This window comes from Meleagris gallopavo, chromosome 11, assembly GCF_000146605.3.
Source record: "Meleagris gallopavo isolate NT-WF06-2002-E0010 breed Aviagen turkey brand Nicholas breeding stock chromosome 11, Turkey_5.1, whole genome shotgun sequence".
Lineage (NCBI taxonomy): Eukaryota > Metazoa > Chordata > Aves > Galliformes > Phasianidae > Meleagris > Meleagris gallopavo.
In genome coordinates this window covers 18935695-18948943 of record NC_015021.2, presented here as the reverse complement: position 1 = coordinate 18948943, position 13249 = coordinate 18935695, and the positions used below count along the sequence as shown (strand labels likewise).

The following is a 13249-nucleotide window of genomic DNA, read 5'->3' as shown; positions in this document are numbered from 1 at the left end:
TCGTGATCCTTGAGGTCCCTTCCAACCCTGGCCATTCTGTGACTCCGTGGGCTGACATGATCAGAGGTAAGCTGGTGGCAAAATGGGAAAATATGAAGTATCTTTTTCTTTATTCCTATCCCCACTTTTCCTTAAGGTTATTATGTGTCACTGCACCCCGATTCATGAAATCAATGGAATTACAAGCAAAACAGTAGATTTTTCTTTTAATAAAAAATGCTCATTTTCCTAGGATAAACCTCAAATAAATGTTTTAATTCTGAAATTCTTTAGCTGAAGCCATGCGGCAATACACATAATCAAGTGTTTCTACCCATCCAACTTTTTGTGGCAGCCAGAACTGCTCTGCCAGCACTTTTTACTCACACAGATACCACCTCTCCTCGAACAACAGAGCTTCGAGTGGCATTCCGGGGGGAGGATTCCCCACCCAAAAAAGGGGCGAAGCACAGGGAAGCCGTCTGGAGATCCCTGCAGCTTTCTGTGGCGGCTGTGGGGATAGAGGCGGCTGACAGAAGCCCGAAACCACTCCACCGCCCGCCCGTGCTCCCAAACGCCCCGCAGGCCGCTCCGCCTGTGGCCTACTCCACGGCCGTTGCTAGGCAACGCGCTGCAAGCCGCCGTTACCTCACAGCCGATTCGCCCCTGGGCTCGGGCGGCCGGCGAGAAAGGAAAGAAATTAAATCAGATTTAAATAAAATCGAAAACGAATAAGTAAAATCAGATTTAAAGCGGCGGCCGTGCGTCAATCAATCAGTGCCTCCCTCGCTCGCAGCGTGACGAATGTGCGGAGGGGCGGGGCGGGTGGCGACGGCGGCAGAGCAGAACGGCGCAGACCATGGCGCTGCTGAGAGGTGAGGATTCCGCTGGTGCCGTTCGGCACCCTTCGGCTCTTCTCGGCGCCTTTCGACACTTTCCGGCCCTTCTCGGCCTCTTTCGGCCTCTCTCGGCTCTTGTCGGGCGGCTCCCCGCCGTCTGTGGGACCCTCGGCGCGGCCCGAGGGTCCCGGTGTGGGCAACCTGGGGCGCGGGCCTGGGAGCGTCTGTGTGGTAATTTCTGCCCGTGGACGCAGTGACAGCTGAGCGGCTTCGGGAAGCTCAGTCAGCTCCTGAGGCGGTTTGCGTGGGCGTTTCGGCGGAGCTGCGCGGAGCTGTGGGCGTCGGTGGTCGCCTCTCTGTGCGCTCAGCTGCCGGCACCGCACTGGTCTTCCCTCTTCGCTCCTCACAGGGCTGCTTTTAGCTGCTTACAGGCCCGGAACGATCCCTCTACCCCGGGAGTAACAGTTGCATAGAGATCTGCAACGTCTGCCTTTGCTTTTGGAATCCACCCACTTGCAAGCATGCCTGCAGGGCTGCTGGAACGAGACGAACTTTGAGGTCCCTCCCAACCCAAACCCATTCTGTGATCCAGGTCAGGCAGCGAGTGCTTAAACCAGCATCCAGATATTTTCCCCGTTGAGTTTTTGATTCCTCCTGCAGCATCTGTAGGAGCTGTCTCCCATCATCCAAAATCGGAGTAATTCCACTCCGAGCCCTATTGTGATTGGTTCAGTTTGGCATAACTTGGAATTAATTCTATGGAGCTGCCCCATAGCAGCTGGGAGATGCAGGCAGTGGGGCTGAAAGAGAAGTTTGTAAAACAAAGGCTGAAGTGCAAAGTCCCCAACCCCAGTCTGTTTGTAAAGTCATGCAGTGTGATTCAGCAGATAGTGCAGATATCCTGCTGGTCAAAAGGAGAGAAAATTCTGCTGACTTGGTCAGGACCCTCTGCTGGCAGCAGCTGTGCGGGCCCAATTGTGGAGGAAATGGGCAGGAGTCAGTGGAGTGGTGGACCAGAGGCACAGTCAAGGCTGTGCTGCTGGGAGAGCAGGCTCAGGAACATCAACAAGCCTTTAGAACAGGGTTTGAATTATGGTTAAATGAGTGAAAACCAACAGTGGATATAGCAGGCAGCCTCATTTTGCTCCAGTGTGTGCATGTAGGTTGTAGTGTTTGTTCTAAGCCTGCAGCGCTGCCTTTGTTCCTTTTTGACCTCTAAACATAGAGGGACTTCTTCAGAGATACATGTTTTAGTGGCTACTCTTAAAAGCCTGAGGAGTGGGCTTTTTGGATGCATTATCTTTTAGGTCACTTCCAAGCCAAGTCATTCTGTGGTTCTGTAATCATACTTACTTCTTGCAGGAAATAAATGCTGTGTCTTACAGTTTTTGAATAGACAGCATATCAACGCTTTAAGAGAGCAGTAGTGTTCTTAGAAAAGACTTATTTTTAAGGTCTCCTCAGTACTGTAGAAATAGGATGGGTAGCATCTAGGTGTGAGGGATCATTTTATTTTCCTATTTTTATGGTTTAAAAATCCACGTCGTTTTTCACATTCTTCCTCATCCTTGAAACTTCAAGGATAAGGACCTTGCTTAGTCTGCGCTAGGGGATTTCCCAAATCATCTTCTGAGCATAACTATTGCAGTGCTAGGACTTGTCAGTGCAGCAAGACTGCCCTTCAGCAGTTTGGAAAGTCCTTTCCTGAAGAGCATGAGATCTGGGATCTGAATGTATGAGAGAGGGAGGAGCACCCTGACTCTGACAAAAGAGTGAAAAAGGCAATGGATGAGAAACCTTGGAAGCAATCAGAGCACTGTTCACCAGCAGCTTAATAAGCAGACATTTCCATTTGCAATTCTTCTTCTATCTGCGTGTATCTCTCCTGCATTACTTAAAATACCAGCAGGCATTCCGGGGCAGCTGCAGGTGGGCGTGTGAGCTCTGTTGTTCAACTAGGGGAAAGTTCAGAGCCTGCTCCCACTTGTGCTGGCACACGGCACGGAGCTGTTGTGAGCAGAAGGTGTCCTGGCTGAGGCAGAGCTTTGCTTGAGCTGAAATCCCCTTGGGGTCCCTCTGGTCAAGCATTGACAACAGCACAACAACAGATTATTTCATAGGTGTGTCCACTGCAGGATCTTAGAGATGTTCCTTTCCTGCCTGTAGAACACTTATTAATGTTTGATGCAGTGTGTCTTCTCCATAGCCAAACTATCTCCTTTTTCCAAACCTTTTCTTGGAAAAGCGATACTCCTGGAGTCTTCCCAGCTTTTCCTTCTGACCATTAATTGTGGCATATTTCCCCCACCTGAAGTATTGCTGCATCCTGCATCACTTGTCTTGAACTGCTTGGGTTCTTGCAAATTTAGGATGTTACTCAGTTGAGGATAATTTCCTCATTTTCTCCCCAGTACACTGTTTATCTGTACAATTTTTTTAACATATTCATTCTTTTTGGTATCTCATATATATCTCTGTTATCTCATAGAAAGGAACATAAGGCAGACCAGCTGTTCCCTGTTCTGTCCAGCTGCATAATTCTTGCTTCTCTTGCAGGTGTATTCATCGTCGCAGCAAAGCGGACTCCTTTTGGCACCTATGGAGGACTGCTGAAGGGCTTGTCAGCCACTGACCTGACAGAGCATGCTGCTCGGGCTGCGCTGGCTGCTGGAAAGGTCCCTCCTGAGATCATTGACAGTGTGATCGTTGGCAATGTCATGCAGGTTGGTAGCATGGAAATTTTGCTGGTGGGTGAATATTTCAGTCATCTCCTTCACTGTGATGCCATAGATAGTTACCTCTGCTTTGCAGCCAAGAATAAACCATAGGGGTGCAGATGGAATGGGCGAGTAGCATTCACAGTGTAGTGTTTCCTGTTCATGTCTAAGGGACATACCCTGCATGATTTGGGACATTACTGGGAGCAAGGCTTAGCTTTCTGTTTTTAGGACCACAGATAAAGTTTTAAGTAGGAGAGGCTGATCTCTGCAACCATACAGATTAATGTAGTGGCTAGTTGCTAATCCCCAGCACGTTTTTCCTGTTTTCATGCCTTGAGCTGGAATGAAATCTCGTTGTTAGAACAGGCCAGTGTGCAATTAGAACATCACACTTAAAACGTTTCATAGTTCAGTGACTGCAAAGCAGCAGTTGTATCTGCATTTTTCACACTTTTGGGTTTTTTTTCCTCTGTCAATCTAAGCAATTCTAATTTACCTTGAACTAACTGCTGCTTCCTGGTCAGAATCTGGTCTTATGTTAGTCTTTTGTGTGTATGCTGGAAAATAAGCAAGAAGAGAAAACACAAGACCTTTGAAGCTGGTGACTTCAGAGCTTTATGTCTGTGGGACCATTTTTGCCATGAAGTCTTTTATGTCACAGTCCCTGCATGTACAGACATTAGTCCTTTTTGATAATATGAGTTTATCTTTTTGAAGTGAATCAGAACTTTTCTTACAACTAGCAGGATTTCTGTTGAATATCCACCTGTCTTCTGCCAGTAATTTTATCACAACATTTTGACTTCTGATCAAAACTTTTACTTTCAAGAAGAATGAGTATAATACAACCTACTATTTGTTCTGCCTGCAGAGCTCTCCAGATGCTATTTACATTGCAAGACACGTTGGTTTACGTGTGGGAGTCCCTGTCCCAGTTCCGGCCCTCACTGTCAACAGGCTCTGTGGCTCTGGTTTCCAGTCCATTGCTAATGGATGCCAGGTACTAAGATCTTTTCTGCCTGTATTTCTAGATTAGTTGTAACTCTTATGGCATCTTTAATGAGAGATGTGTAGAAGCATGTACTGTGTGTTTGAGATGAGTCTTACTACGGGTTTCTAGCTACCACTGGTAGAGGCTTCACACTGCACGTGCATGGTTGTGTGCAAGAGTTCAGCCTCCGCAGTGCCATTTTTAATGGCTGGTTTTAAAAATGGTCATTGTAGCTATTTTGAGTTCAATGTGAGGAATGCAACAAGTGTTAACCAGTGAGATAGAGTTCAGCTGTACAGTGGTTGTATTCTGTGATCCTGTTGGCGTGAATTAAAATTACTGGGCGTCAGAACCACAGATGAGGGCTTTTATCTTTTGCCCATTGTTTATATTCCCACCTAGTTGGCTATGTAAGCAGCAATCTGTGCTTTTCAAGTGTTTCTTCCTTCAAAGACCCAAACTCTTTCATGGGTATGATAATTTATAGCAGCTAGGTGAATCATTTAAAGAATTTCTTAGTGGTCAGATTGTCTGTTTGCAGTTTAGGACTTCCAGGCTCTGCAGACTGTAGCAGTGATGAATTAGTGTGTGGTTAGGGTTTCTTTTGGCAGTTTACTTGGCTAATGTTCTCTAAAACTTTTTCTTTTGAAGTTTCTTTGGTTTTGTGGTAGGGATATTTAAAACCAAGCCAAAACAAAACCACATGTTCAAACAGCTGTTAACGTAACCATACAACCATAGAGATGCCATCAGGTTCTCAGTCCTGTCACGTAGGTGAACCCAAATTCTCTTCCTCTTCACTGGTACGTCCATTCCTTGTTGACGGGTGAAGGGAGGAATGTGTGAGACAGAGACAGACCCCAATCCTTATGGAATGGTAAACCTTTTTGTAAATATATGCAAGCATGAGTTCATTCTGTGTGGCTTCATATATAGCAATGTATTTCCGTAAAACAGTTGTCATTACCTTACTACCTTACAACCTTACAAAAGCAGCAAGTTACATCCTAGGTCTTTGGATTTATTGTCTATTTTTTTGTTGTTGTTAACAGGAAATTTGCCTTAATGACTCAGAAGTGGTTCTGTGTGGTGGAGCTGAAAGCATGAGCCAGGCACCTTACGCAGTTCGAAACATCCGATTTGGAACCAGATTAGGAGCAGAACTCAAGGTCTGATACTTGTTATAAATTTGTTTTGTAAATAAAGTTGTTTACAGAGGAACATATGCTGCCAGACATATAAACACTACACTCTTGGAAGTGAAATCATTGCATATTAAGTCCAGATTTAGATGTCCAAAGGGTATACCCAGTATTCAAACATCACCAAAATTGTAGGTTCACAGTTTTATTAAGAATGCCAATTTTCTCCCATTTCTAAAACAATGCTTGAATTCCTCTTCCAAGATAAGTGTGTTAGTAAACTCTTAGAGCCAAAATTCATTTGGTGCATTCCATCAAAGTACTGTCTATAATGTAAAGGCTCCTCTCAAACTTCTCAGGGCCATGTGTGAATGGAAAGAACTACTGTAGGGCCTGGTGTAAACTAGAACAGCAAACGAGAAACTTGCATACTGCTTTGTGGTGTATTTGTTCTAATTTATGTACCTACAGTATCTGTAGGTGACTTGGGTTAATTTTACAAGGTGACTTTAGTTCTCAAGAGGCTGGTGGAATAATTAGGAATTAACAATAATAAATTTTAAATATTGCTCAACTTTAACATGTTCTTTAAATAACGTTCCTTGCAGTTGGAAGACACATTGTGGGAAGGTCTAACTGACACGTATGTTAAAATCCCGATGGCAATTACAGCTGAAAATCTGGCTGCAAAACACAACATCACGCGAGAGGACTGCGACCGATACGCATTGAAAACACAACAGAGATGCAAAGCTGGTGAGTAAATGTAGGAATTGAAGTATTTTATTTGAGGCCAGTTTCAAATCTTGTTTTTAGCAGCAATTCAAATTATTTTTAAGTTTTATGTAGCTCGTGCATGTTAACATCATTTGTCTTTTGATTTGAAGAGACTCTAATTCATGCTTTACTTTGCTCTGGATAGAAAGAGCCTGCTCTAGCAGGGTTGATTTGGAATATACTGAACAGTTAGAGCAAACAGAATCTCAAGATGTATCTGAACGGGGAACATTTGTTCAGGACCTGCATTTAAACTGTTTGCTGGACACGTTATATATGGCCAAAGCCATAATTCAGGGATGTTCCATTACTGCAGCTGATTGTTAGTGTAAATAGGATTGTAGGGTAAAGGAAAGTAGGATGTGTAGTGGTCCTTGTGGATTTCAACATACGTTGCAACCCACAAGAAGAAAAGATCTAAGCATACTATTAGATTCTAATAATGTTGATTTTAACAGCTGCTACTCTTGAAAACAGACTTGATATTTTTTTTAATGTGAGTAGGAGTGCTGTTTTTATTCTTCTTTGCTGATCTAAATGAATTCCTGGAGCCTTCACTATAAACTGTGCCACTGAAGAGACTTTTGCTTATTTCTTGTTTTATGTATGATGTATAAGACTCCAGGTTGCTGGTTTTATTTCTGTTTGTGCATTCACATTAAGGAGACAGTCCTATGGCTACTCTGGAAAGAAAAGAATGTTGTAAAACTTGTTAAAAATGCCAGGGGCCAAACAACATCAAATGTGGCAGTTTCTGAGAGTTGGAGCTTCTTGCTCTCTGATAAGCTCTAGTGTTGCAGAATAAAGTAACAGTACATGAATGTATACGAAAAATAAATCTAGTGGTTTTTAAGGAGGGGGAAAAAGTGTAGTTATTTAAACTTGAAACAACACATCAATATTGGAGACTTTCTTTGGAGAAGTTTTGGAGTGTGTTTGTACAGTCTTTGTTGTGTTCTGAAAACTAAACAGTAAGCCCCCATATGGCTTATTTAAACAAAATAAAGTATAAACAGCACTGTCTCTGAAGTTGTAGCTTGGACAGATCAAAAGCTGTGGGCACATGGAAATGGGATTATTGGTCATGCCGGGCAGTCATCTCCTGCTATTTTTGTAAGAGACCTTTTATTTTCTTCTTTGTGGTTTCAGCTCAAGATGCTGGTCATTTTAATGCTGAGATGGCACCAATTGAAGTGAAAACAAAAAAAGGGAAAGAAAGTATGCAAAAGGACGAGCACCCAAAACCCCAGACCACTATAGAACAGCTGGCAAAACTCCCACCCGTCTTTAAAAAGGATGGGACAGTCACTGCTGGGAATGCTTCAGTGAGTACGTCATGGCCTTGGATTATGATGGTGTCACTTTCAATGCTCTCCTAATCTGCTGTCCTTGTATTATCATGCATTTTCTCATTGGGTGTGCTGCTGATTGTCTTTGTGGCACAATTAGTATTCTTTATAGTCCAAACCACGTTTTGCTTTTGCTCAGAGCAGACTGAGAGCTTAGCAGTATGTCAGTAGAGACAGTTCCTCTTCCAGACATTATCTTAATTCATTGATTAATGTTCTTTGGGCCAGAATGATTGTTGTAATCATATAGTTCAAATTCCAGTTTAAAATAGATCATAACCACAGTATGTGTCTGTAATGTATCTTTTATAATTATACATCCATTATCTAATATTAATAGGGTCCCTGCAAATATACAGAATTATGTTTCCAATATAAGGGAGACTTAAGTAGAAAAAAATTTACTTTTCTGACATTAAAACAAACATTAAAATCAATCACCTAATCATCTATTTGACCTTCATAGTCCACAGAGTAGTGAAAGATCACGGTATGTTTTGAATAAACACCCATACAGCAGTTTATTACATTTTAACAGCAGTGTCATGGACTCAGGCTTTTTGTTGAGAGATATTTTTAGTTTAAAATGTGATTATTTTTTTTTTCTTGTTTATACTTTCTTCACTGAAGTACTTTTCTCTGTTGTTACAAGGGGGTGTGTGATGGAGCTGGTGCAGTCATCATTGCCAGTGAATCAGCTCTTAAAAAGCACAGCCTCACTCCTCTGGCAAGAGTAGTTGCCTACCACTCATCTGGCTGTGACCCTTCCATAATGGGCATTGGTAAGTTGCAAGAAAATGCATTTTCTTTTACAGCACTAAGCAGAGTTAAACTCTTCTTCTGTTGGGCATTTTAGGGAGTATGTGCCATGCCTGACCTAGCACCAAACTACAGTCCACTTTTTCCCCACTGCACCACTTTTTCCCCACTTTTTACTCTGACTGTTAGTAAGTCAAGAAAATAGGTATGCTCTCATTTAAAACAAACAAATAAACAAAAAACTGACAGATTTTATCCTGAAGATTCCCATTAATGTTTAATTACGAGTTGTTTTGCTGAAGGAGTACTGGCTTTGTCTACCCCTTTCACTATTTACTCCATTGCTTAAGTTAAGACTAGGTTCCAACATTAGATATTATTCTGGTAAGCCCACTAATCATTTTTTCCTAGTCTCACATTTTATGTTTTCTAATCAAGTAAGCTGTTAATGCAAACAACCTTCAAAGCTGATTCAGACATGCCAGGGTTTTCCCTTCTGTTGGGTTTGCAGACAGCATTGTACCCCACCATTACTTTTCCTTTCTGCTGTTTTCTCCAGAGAACTCATTGTTGCCTGGTTTCATGTGTCAGTACAAATGCAAATGAAGCATTGTCAGATTTGCTTTCTTGCTCAGGCTATCTGACTAAGCCAACCTTCAAAGCAAATGCAGAGGGAGGGTTTCTTTTGCTAGGCTTCATGGAGTCATTGTGCTTTGTAAACCAGACCATTGTTTGCAGGTCAGGCAACTGTTTTAGCCTGTTTAAAAACTTCATAAATCATAGGGAGGAATGTTTCAGTCCTTAACTCCACAGCAACTGAAAAAAAACAGATGAGATTCATAGACATGACAGCAACAGATCTGAGAACAGAGGAGCTCAGATGGAGCAACTGCCCTTTCACATACTGATAGTGTTGGGCAGACAATGTCTAAGTGATAGAATTCATTATTTAGAAAAAGAGGCTGGGGAGGGAAGTCCCCTTGGCTGTCATTGATGGTCTTTGTATTGTCCACAGGAGACCTTCCCATTACTTTCGTACATAACGAGCATACTAAAATCAGTCTATAAAGAGAAACATTTAGGGTCTGGTATTAAGCCTAAGCCTTTCTAATGATCCACTGAGCTTTGACCTGAGCCCTTTCTTCTTTTAATGTTTCTATCTCTTGGCTCATTTACTCATTTTATTGTTTTTTATTCTTTGAGCTGTGTGGTGTCAGCATCATTTCTTGGTAGTGAGACGCTCAAGTCATGTTTTATGATCGTTTCTGTTCATCTAGCCATCAGCTCCCATCTGATTTTGTAATCTTTGACCTACAGGCACATATCTAAACAGCCCTTTCAAATTCTCTTTGAATATCTCTTTCCTTGGGTAGCTGTGCTTTGAGATTAGTCTCCCCTACTGACTTATATCGGGTTGTAGCTTTCTTCTAGAGGCAGTTTTATTGCCAAATTCTGTAATATTATCCAAAAAAATCCTATTGTTTTGTTGTTCAGTTGGCTGTTTCAGTCTGGGCCTGAGGCACTGTTTTTGCTATGTGGTGTATTTATTTATTTTATTTAATAAAAAATATATATTCTTTAAGTAGAAGTTTTATAGTTTTACGATCAACACGAAAACATCAATACCCATAACTAAACACCAGACCTCTAAACGTGTGTCTTTTTATATGTATCTGGAGGCTGCAAGTGGTGAGCAAAGAATAAGCTGAAGCCAGGAGTACTGGAGAGGAGTTGCCTCAAAGTGGTCTTGAGGTCTTTTGTCTAGTCTTCTTGACTTGAAGCTTATGTGTGTCTAACAGTGTAGCAGTTCAGCAGTAATGGCACTTCTTGCTTTCCTCAGCAGTTTGTGGATGAGGCTGCCACGTAGTTTTTAGATTTTTCAGTTCTTTTACCACAATAGTAGAGCAGGTGAGTGACATATCCAGAGTCCACTGCCTTTGCAGGGACTTATGAGAGGCAGTCTGATGAGACTTTATGAAGCTATCGTATGTGTAGCATGTTTATAGGGCTTTATTTATTTTTCATTTAACTATGTGTAACATTTTCCAAACAGGTCCTGTTCCTGCAATTACTGAGGTTCTGAAGAAAGCAGGACTGACTTTGAAGGACATGGATTTGGTAGAGGTAAGAGTCTTCAATATGGACAATGGGGTTGCTGGTCTTTTTAGGAGGAACGCTACACTCAGTGTGTTTCCATTTACCAGAGGGTAGGTGTTCATGCATGCCTGCAGCCCACCTGTCCTTGCTTGTCTATCTGACCTTTGTCTAGTTTGTTTCAGCCACGCAGTTACATGGTCATAACTAAAGTTGCAGACATGTGAAGACTGAAAGTGACTTGATAGCATTCTGCAGGAAAAAAGCTACAACACGAGGCTGTTCTGTTGGCTGTAGGTCATAAACACGGGCATTAGAACTCTTTTTTTTAATAAAGTGTAGTACATATTTGCTTTGTATCAAGTATGCCAGAAGGATGTGAATTTGTTTCATTGACATGATGATTTATATGTTATCTGAATACATGTCAAAAGACAATGTTAAGTACTTTTTCAATCAACATGCCTTGGAGAAGCGCATCTCATTTAATCTTGTGTGCACACTGCTGAAAGCTTTTGTGGGAAGTCTGTGTAAGCAGTTGTATCATTTCTCCCATGTTTCAGGTGAATGAGGCATTTGCACCTCAGTATCTGGCTGTTGAAAAAGTGTTGGGCCTGGACCCTGAAAAAACCAACGTCAATGGAGGTGCCATTGCTGTGGGTCACCCTTTGGGCGCTTCAGGATCGCGAATCACAGCTCACCTGGTTCATGAATTAAGGTACGTTCATGACTTACAGCTGCTGGTAGTGAATGCAGCACGGCTGTATTTAGACCTGCAAAGGAGTTTTAACACAGATACTGTGCGGCTAAAAATCTTCCAGTCCACTGAGCTTGTTATCACCTTTCTCCTTTAGACCGTTTCCAGAAATTTTGATTGTTTTAGTATGCTTAGCATAATTTTAGCCTGAATTTTCCAATTTTTTTCTTTCTCTTTCCCCCTTCTATTATCTTCAGAGCGGAGATCCCTGAATGGGATCTCTGGGCAGCCTGGTCTGCTGATGGCAACCCTGCATGTGGCAGGGGGGTTGAAACTAGATGATCATTATGGTCCTTTTCAACCCAGGCCATTCTATGATTCTGTGATTCATCCTATGAGTATTTTGCTGGTTCTTACAACAATCACAATACAAGAACTCAGCCATAAAGTCTCAATTTGCAACTTGCAAAAAAAAAATGTTTGCTTGTGGCTATAGAAAAAGGAGCTTTTAAAAACTCCCATGGCAGTAAAATTTTACTTGAATTATGCCCTTTTTAGTATATGAGTTAAAGCAATAAGTATCCTGTATGGTATTCCTTGCCATTTAGTACATCTAAGAACAATATGATGTACCATCTTTTAAAAGGTCCAAGACCCAGACCTAGAACTCTTTGTTTTTTCTACAGAAATACTTCAACAGCAGTGGAGGCTTTGTGAGATTTTTCTAAAAAAAGAAGAAGGTACACATTCCAAAACCTCATCATTAGTAGTACCTTTGAAATGTTAATATCTAGTTTCTGTTTATAAAATCAGGACCACTGTTGCTATGGCTTTATGAATACAAGTCATTTTTGCTGTTACTTTTTCGGTACAGGCGTCGTGGTGGGAAATACGCAGTCGGGTCAGCTTGCATTGGAGGTGGACAAGGTATTGCTCTTCTCATCGAGAACACAGCTTGAGACGTTCTGGAGCTGGCAGTGTTGCCTGAATTACCAGTTCTCTGAAAAACTTAGGCTTTTCTGATGGTAAATCATCACTGTAATCCCTTCACATACAACCATTCCTGCAAGGTAAAGGAGTGGCTGAGAGGCCTGAATTCTAAACAAGAAGATTCAGTAACGTCTAATACCAATATAATTTCACACTGGTGAAGTATTTTCTAAAAGCGTCTTTTCAATCAAGTTTAATGTACTGCTGTAGGCAAAATTCTTATCATTTTCTGAGGAAATTGCCTGTCAAACTTTCACCAAATCTGCCTTAAATAGCAATGCAGCTTTTTAAGCAAGTACTGCTTCAGCTTTTCTAATTTCAGCTGCTGTCTGGCACACGTGCCTCTTTTATCATCAGGAAGTGTAAAAATGTAATTGGAGACCATCTGAAGTATGTGTTAATTGTAGATTGATGGCTCCAAATTGTACTCTGCTATTTTGCAAGGCAAAAGAAAACGAGAAGTTGAAATTTTTTTTGTGCCTCTCAAGAGAACAATAAATTGAATGGATAAAAAGAGTGTCGTATTTGTTTCTTCTAGAAGTAAACCACTGTTATTCTTGGTACATCAGTGTTTACTATTGGAAATGCTACTTTCCCTGGCTGCAGTCACTGGCAGTTACTGAGCACTTTCTAGAAAACTCTAGCAAATCTGCCAGCCTGCCAAGAAGGTGATGCTGCATCTAGCAGTGGTGTTAGATGTCGCTGTGTACCTACTGCAGACCATTTCGTAACTTCCTCTGATAATATCACATAGCTCATCTCTTGAGCAACCTCATGTGGGGCTGTTTTCAACTCATCTGAGAATTCCACATATGAGCAAGTTCCCTCAGCTCTCACAGGCAGCAGAGTTCACATTGTGAATTATGTTGGACATGTGTATTTGAAGTGAGATCTTTTCTGAATGTAGTCTCT

At 41.9% G+C, this 13249-nt stretch overlaps 1 protein-coding gene across 1 annotated transcript; it reads left to right on the top strand.

The window, feature by feature from the left end:
• Positions 1 to 752: 752 nt before the first annotated feature.
• On the top strand, positions 753 to 12854 carry ACAA2 (acetyl-CoA acyltransferase 2). The gene is made up of 10 exons (XM_010716901.3): positions 753 to 854; positions 3375 to 3541; positions 4410 to 4538; positions 5582 to 5698; positions 6280 to 6427; positions 7598 to 7773; positions 8450 to 8579; positions 10610 to 10680; positions 11214 to 11368; positions 12222 to 12854. The coding sequence occupies exons 1-10, from the start codon at positions 839 to 841 to the stop codon at positions 12304 to 12306; spliced, it is 1194 nt and encodes a 397-aa protein (XP_010715203.1). The 5' UTR covers positions 753 to 838; the 3' UTR covers positions 12307 to 12854.
• Positions 12855 to 13249: the final 395 nt, after the last annotated feature.